This window comes from Galeopterus variegatus, unplaced genomic scaffold (assembly GCF_000696425.1).
Source record: "Galeopterus variegatus unplaced genomic scaffold, G_variegatus-3.0.2 Scaffold3737, whole genome shotgun sequence".
Lineage (NCBI taxonomy): Eukaryota > Metazoa > Chordata > Mammalia > Dermoptera > Cynocephalidae > Galeopterus > Galeopterus variegatus.
This window is the reverse complement of record NW_007729848.1, coordinates 46,217-53,930: the sequence shown is the minus strand read 5'-3', so window position 1 is coordinate 53,930 and position 7,714 is coordinate 46,217. Positions and strand designations below refer to the sequence as shown.

Below are 7,714 nucleotides of genomic sequence, written 5' to 3'. Positions count from 1 at the left end.
CACACACACACACACACACACACACACACACACACACACACACACACACACACACACACACACACACACACCCTTTTTAACCCTGACTGAAGAACTAAGCATTAAAATCAACCCAAAGATAAATAATGAAAATTCTCCAGCTATAAACTGCAAGCTTTTGATTACTAGTGATATATTCTAGTATTTAAGTTTTGAAATACTGGCTTACTTATTAAAAGGATAATGTCCTTAAAGAATTTTCTAAATTAAGCTTCAGTGAATAAACATATTTCTATACACATGCTTTTATCTCAAGGGGAGTCTCCTTCTGTATCTTATAATTATTACCATTTTTCTCTTTCTCACTTAGGACCAACTTTCAGTCCTCTTCCTTCCTAATATCTGGATTGTCTACTCATAAATTAAAATTCACATAAAAAGATTTTGAAGATAAGAAGTGGTCCAACTTGTTTTAAATTATCATTTTAAATCTGTGAAACAAGGAATAACTATGTAAGATAAAGATGTTAAAGAATGTAAATCTCGTAAGAAAAATAAATTAAAACAAATAGAAATCCTAACTAAGGGCTGACCAGTTAGTTCAGCTGGTTACAGTGTGGCCTTATAACACCAGGGTCGAAGGTTCAGTTCCCCATACCGACCAGCTGCCCACCCCCACACAGAAGAAGAAATCCTAACCAAAAATCTTATTTATATTAATGAAAATTTATTTAAAAATACATTAGATAAAATCAGGCTTTACCCTAAATTGAGGTAAATGATTTGTCAAAAACACAGTATTTTAAATTTCACCTTAAAAATTAACTCCATTAATGAACATAAATCAAAAAGAATAAATTTTAATGTAAATTTTAAAAACTAATTTAAAAAATTAAGCCATTTAAAAATAAATCAATATTACAAAGCTATGCTTCTTTAAGTAAATGGCAGATGTGTCATTTTGGTAAGAAATTTGTTACAATATAACACTTATTGTATTTAGAATATATTTCCACAATAATAAGATAAGTTAATTGCCCTTTAACCATCCATTAGTAGACTTCAGAATCAAGCTACTAAAATGAACAGAAGTGTGAGCAACTTCTTTTCTAATAATATTTATATAGTCTCAAAAGAATGACTTATTGGAAAATTCAAACAGTAAAATTTTGAAGATTCAACTTCAGTCTGGTTATTTTGGGCTATTCCACCAGAAAATTAGTTAGGTTAGAAATAAATTCTTAAATTTAGTACAACACAAAATGTGGTTTTAGTTTCTATTTTTTTCAAAACATATATCAGAAAATAAATATTTAACATGTAGATATAGAAATATTTGTTGAAATCCTGTAAATTTCTATGAAGCCCCAGGAGGTCTCATATAAACAACACTGGAATCTTCACATTTACTCTATCTAGACATACCATTATCATTGTGGAGATAAACTGCTCCTTCTACTTATCAAAAGAAAAGGAGCGTATATTTATTAATAATTATCACTGCCATTAAATTTGGATATAGAAGAGCCACTAAAAGTTGAAAGACTTAGGTACTAAGATTGAGTCAAGAATATACATTCCTTTACTTCAGGAGAATCAAGTCTCGTGCTCCATTACCCATTTCTAACTAGACAGAGAATAAATTCTGTTGGTTATCCCTTAATTCAAGAAGGGGTTACAGATAGCAAAACAGAATTAAGTTTGATTTTTGAGAAAAAAAAAATTCACTCAAATGTAGTCAATCCATTGAGATTAAATTCTAGTAATGATATGGAAAGCTGAATTTAGGCAAAAGTGTCAACAATGTAAATTGCAAGCATTAGTCTGCTTATTAAAGACCAATCAATGCCCTGTGTTACCATTAACAAGAAGATTAAAATTCCAAAGATCTCAAATTTTCCTATGTCAAATGGACCTAATGGCTAGGAGCCAAAGACTGATTTTACTTTATAAAATACTTACCACTTACCAAAGCTTCTATTATGTATCACACTATTATCTGATTATAAAATAGTTTATACTGTAAACAACAAATATTTGGGGCAAAAAAATATATATACAGGGCCATAAAATAACTAAAGCAGAATACCCTATTCCTACCACTGTGTACACACTTATCTGTGGCTGTGCTGGCATTTAAAATTTTACAAACTATCCAGTAAGAATGCTAAGAGAAAACAGTTGACAAACCTGAAAGAATAGCTTCTTTCAAATATAGTAACATATGGGAGAACTTCCTGATATCATTCACCAACTCCTTGATGTAATCCGGATCAAAAATGGAGTTGGAACTTACAGACTTGAGCCCCATTTCAGAAGTTGTAACATCAGTAGAAAGTTGGTTTGATGCGCAAATACGTTTTTTCTTTGTCTTTTTCTGTTTGTGAGCAATCATCCTTTTATTTAACAGTCAGAAAAACTGAAATCCTTAAAGAGACAAGAAACAAAACAAAACAAAAAAAAGCGAGAGAGAAACACAATTACTACATCACCAGGAGAACATTATATTAGGCTTCCACAAACAGCCTGCAGCACACTTCAGTACTCTACTTTAAAAATTTTTTAAATAAGTAAAACACTGTATTACTACTAATAGCAGCTTCCATTTATTAAGTGCCCACTTCACAATATGCAAACTATTGTTCTTTTCATTCCATAAGTGAGAAACATGGGGCTTAGAGATTAAAATTTTGTCTAAGCTTTCAATTGATAAATGATGAACTGGCAACTTAAACTTAGATCTGTTTTGATGTCAAAAATTCATGCACATAAAAAAAGTTCAATTACACTTAGGTTTTCCTAAACACACACACACGCACGCACGCACGCACGCACACACACACACACACACACACACACACACACACACCCCACCCCACCCCGGTTCATCAAGTCTCATTAGGAACATTTCTTTGTTAGAAACAAGCTCTAAGGGTGTTCACTAATCTGACATACTTTAGTTGTTGAAAAAATAAATGCATGATTATTGGAACAATATTTTTGGTAATTTCAGGATGATATAGCAAAAAGGCAATTTTTTTTTCTATGAGAGAAATTTAGATTTGAGTCCTGATTCTAATATTTCCTAGATGTGTGACCTGTACAATTTACTTACAGCCTTGTATGAGGATGAAAATGGATCACAAAATTCAAAGACTTTACATTTTAGTTAAAACAGCTAATCCTGACACATAGTTGGAGCTCAAGAAAATCTTAGTTTGTTTCTTCCTCATCCTCATTTTACCTTCTCAGAATTAAAAGTCATAACTTTGTTCATATCTCTTAAAATCAAAAAGAAAATGGCTGGAGGAATTAAATTAGCTCAAGCATCATCACTAAAATGTTTTTCAAATATTTCATCTCGAATATTTGGATACTTTCAAAATGGTAGAATGACTAAGGATTTCTGCGAAATTTATAATAGAAAGTTTTATGTAGTATTTCTCTTTCTAGTCATTTGTAAGATATATTATTGTAGCATTTACTCTTTACCATACCTCACCCAACTCGATAGATTTTTTCCTTCCTCATCCACAGTTCTTTAATCTATCTTTCTGTCTCTGATGCTACCATACCAGTGAATCACCATCACTTCTTTTTCTGAGCTACTCTACTAATTTCCTAATAACCTCTCTGTATCCATTCTTGTTCTATTCCAAATGTAGTGAGTGAACTTTTCAAAAATATCATTATTTCATTTCTCTGCTCAAAACCCTTGCAAAGGACAAGTGAGAAGCTATCATACGCTGTAAGACTTGACATGAGACCTGGCCCCTACCTACCTCTCCAATGACATCTGGAGTCATGACTCCTGGCTCTCAATACTCCTGTCACACACTCCTCCTTCTCAGTCTTCCAACAGTATTTGTTTACCATGACCCACAGCAGGAAATAACTTTACATCATGAGCCACTATATATGTTAAGTATGTTATGTTTATGTGTGGTACGTGTGTAAGAATGCATCTGTGCTTCATAAAACACAGACTCTGGCTGAGGATCCATGTAATGTACTTGGATTTATTTTTTATTTTATCCCATTTCATTTTTTAAAATGCTGCTTGCAACTCACCAAATTGGTTTCCTACATGTAATGAGTCATGACTCTATAGCTTGAAAAACACCAGTTGTTTTTGTCAGCAGTTCCATTTTCCTAGAATACTCCTCCCTCCTCCATTTACTCATTCTGATCCCAGCTTAAAGATCGCTTTCTTGAAAAAACCTTCCTGGATCCCCCCAACTCGATCCCCTTGTAACCACCACCATCACCAAACTAGAGCAGAAATCTCCTGTTAGATGCTCTATAGCATCCTGTACTTTTCATCATTGCACTTATCACAGTTCGAATAGATGGTTCATGTCTTCCCATCTAGACTATAATCTCAAGACCATGTCTGTTTGCTAAATACGCATTCTCTGCTCATAGCATAGTGCTTGACATACTATGAAAGATGAAATACTCAAAACTATTTATAGAATAATGAATTTGCAGAAACAATAATGGGCTTATAAACTCATAAAGTTTCAAGTAATATTTATAGAAACAAAAAGTTAACTGGGTTGTTGCAGTGTTTTGAAGGGAAAATATATATTAGAAAAAATCTCTCTCTAAAATGTTATCTTTCCAAAAAAAAAAAAAAAAAGCATATGAAGCTGAGTGAAGGCAAGATTACATAAAACTAAAATCAAAGTTGTATTTTTATTGTTGTTTCTTCTGATTATTAAACAGTGTGCCCCAACACTTTTCTATTCTAACAGCTGTTAAAGTTTCTTTATTCAATATCCTTTTGTTAATCTCAAATTATTTCTGAGGATGTAATTTCTATACAGACTAGTTTCAAGCCTATCTAACATTAACCCTTAAATGTGTAGATTATTTCTAAAATGAACCAAGGGCAATTTTTGAGCACATTACACCTACATCTCGCTTCCCACCAACCAAAACAAACAAAACAAAAAACTCAAGTGACTTCTTCCGGCAGCTCTTTTACAAATCACTGAGAAGGCTATTAGTCTAACAAACCTTATCACTTCTGTAATTTACTTAATAAAGTCATTCTGTTTCATTCTGACAGCTTTTAAACTCAGTGAATTACAGACTCGGTCATTGTCACTGGTAAAGATGGTTACAAAAATTAAAGACACATATCACAAGTTTCAAATAAAACAATTCCTATATATCAGCAAAAAGAATTTTAGTAACTATGTGTCAAATCAGCAACCCAAAATTGTAAAAAGTGTTTAAAAAATGTTTGAACATTTTTAGGTAAGACTAAGAAAATCTGTAAAAAAACAAATCAAAAACAAAACCACATTGGGGGAAGAGGAACTAAAAAGGATTATACTCTACCCCTGGTCAGCATCACGAAGATTAATGTGCTAATTTTGTTATATATTCTTTACCACTTTTCATACTTTAAACTGCAAAAGGAAACATTACAATAAAAAAAATGTTTAAAATAACAAACAATCCAAGCTTTCATAATTGAACTATGATAATGAGAAAGTTTGGACAATATACACTTTCTAATACCATATACACTATTTTGCCATGTGCCAAAATGAACATTCTCTAGTTGGTGGTAATATAAAATGCAGTTACTAACAAATTGCAACTGGCAATTTAGTTAAATTAGGTAATAATGCATGGAAAGTACTTAACACAGTGCCTGGCTCATCATAAAGACTCAATAACTGTTAACCACTATCACTAGCACTACTTTATTGCCGTAAACTGTTTTTGAACATACTTAAGTAATGAACAAGATGTAGCTTCACTACAATAATGTGTAGATTGTGAGTAAGAAATATAGGACTAGAAACAATTCCAGGAACTTAACTGACTTTGTGGAAACCTACTAAAAGGCTTCCAAGTGAAGTTTGAACTGTACAAACTGTACAGATTGTTGAGCAAAGTATTTGTGAAACTCTAATTCTTGTGCATCTCCTTCGACTTCAAACCATCAACATTAAAAACATGTATTATCCACTCCCCAAAGAATTCTTTAGCAAATAGAAAATCACTGTGCAAAACTACTTTCTCCGTATGTTCTGAATTCTAAGCAATATGTGCATTAGAAATTTAGGCACAAACTTCTTGGTCCCCCCAAACATGGCTTTTCCAAGACTTCAGTAGCCTGTTTCAATCAAATGTCCCAACGCACAGTATAGAAGTATTTTCATTTTAGGCACTGGGCTGTCTAATTGAAATGTAAAACTGTTCCAAATATCTGTACTTGATAGTACCTATCTTACTATTTCTATCTGAGGAAAAATTGTCATAAATTTCAGAAGTCTGCTGTTAGAGCACAATTTCTGATTTCGGTAAGAATCCACCTAAAGATGCTAAAAAAAAAAAAAAAATCAGGAGAATTCATTCGGAAGGCCTCAAATTATATTTTTAGGCTGGCAGATTAGCTCGGTTGGTTAGAGAGTGATGTTATAACACCAAGGTCAAGGGTTCGGATCCCCCTACTGGCCAGCCGCCAAAAAAAAAAATTTTTTTTTAAGAAGGACTCCCCACAAAAACAGAATAGGGATATGTCATAAACAGTTTTACCAGTTATACGCAAACTTTTTCTAAAGGATGATGGGCAGCACACAAACTTCATTTCTGTACAGTTTGGACCGAGCACGCTTAAAGAAGAGGGAGCTGCTCAGCCTCCCACGCCTCCAGAATGTCTAGCATTCCTGGCAGACAGCGCTCTCCTTTAACCAGCCAAAACTACCCAATCCCAAGGAGCACGTTCCCCATCCCAGGATTTAAATGCAAAAGGAAGAAAGGAGCAAGCGAAAAGGACAGATGACGTTGATAGCGATGGACAGAAAGAAGATACAAAATGGACAAGAGTCACGAAGACAGAGAAAGGGAAAGGGGCGCTCAGCTCCCTCCATTAGCAGGTAACATCCTGCCCTCCGAAAAGGCGTAATGCCATTACCCTCTTAGAGAGTTAAAAGAAAAAAACAAAAACCTAAACGTAGAGACACGAGACTCAGCAGTCACTGGGGCTCCACGCTGAAACGTCTGACATGAGCTCAACCCCTCTAAAAAAGTTTTTCTAACGTTTTAATTAAAACCGTCAAACCCCACAATACATCCAACAACAGAACCGGGACAAACCGCTGAGACTGAGGAGGCCTCTAAACGAAACTCCTCTTCTCAACCCAAAAGAGACGAGAACAATGCACCAAGGAAATCCTAAAACGTCTCGGGAATGAGCGCCCACTTGGAGTGAAGACGGCAGTCTGCGAGAGGGCAGGACGGGGATCAGAGGCAAGACCACAGGCTCCGCAGTGGTCAAAAGCACAGACTCCCGAGCAAAAGCGCCTGGGTTTATATCCTGACGCCGCCAATTACTAGTCTGTGCGCTGAGACAGGTTTTTAGCCTCAGTTTCCCCAGGTGAAAGTAAGTTAAATAATCATGGACCTGTCATGAGGATTAAAGGAGTTAAAATGTGCAAAGCTCGTAAAACAGTGCGCGGTCGGTGGTACGCGCTCTGTTCGGGCTTTCACTATGCTCTTCATTATCTGTTTCTGGCCAGCGCCGGCCTCGCTGGGCGCGCCCCTCGCCCCGGTCGGACCCTCCTGAGGACCAGCAGCCCCGAGGGCTCCGGCTCCAGCCCAGCCTGCAGCCGCCTCCGCTCGGGGCCGCCGCGTGGGCCACCCGGATCCCGGACGGCACCCGCGCCCGCCCCACACTCACCGTGGCGCTCCATCCCGCGTCTGCTGTACCGTA

General features: G+C 35.7%; 1 protein-coding gene across 1 annotated transcript in view; it reads right to left on the bottom strand.

Moving 5' to 3' along the window:
* ARHGAP29 (Rho GTPase activating protein 29) overlaps window positions 1-7,702 on the bottom strand; it is a 60,135-nt gene extending 52,433 nt beyond the window's left edge. Inside the window, exons 1-2 of the mRNA XM_008585848.1 lie at window positions 7,682-7,702; window positions 2,170-2,406 (exon numbers count right to left, since the gene is read on the bottom strand). Coding sequence (XP_008584070.1) covers window positions 2,170-2,374 — 205 coding nt within the window. The 5' untranslated portion in view covers window positions 2,375-2,406; window positions 7,682-7,702. The remainder of the gene's footprint in view (window positions 1-2,169; window positions 2,407-7,681) is intronic.
* Window positions 7,703-7,714: the final 12 nt, after the last annotated feature.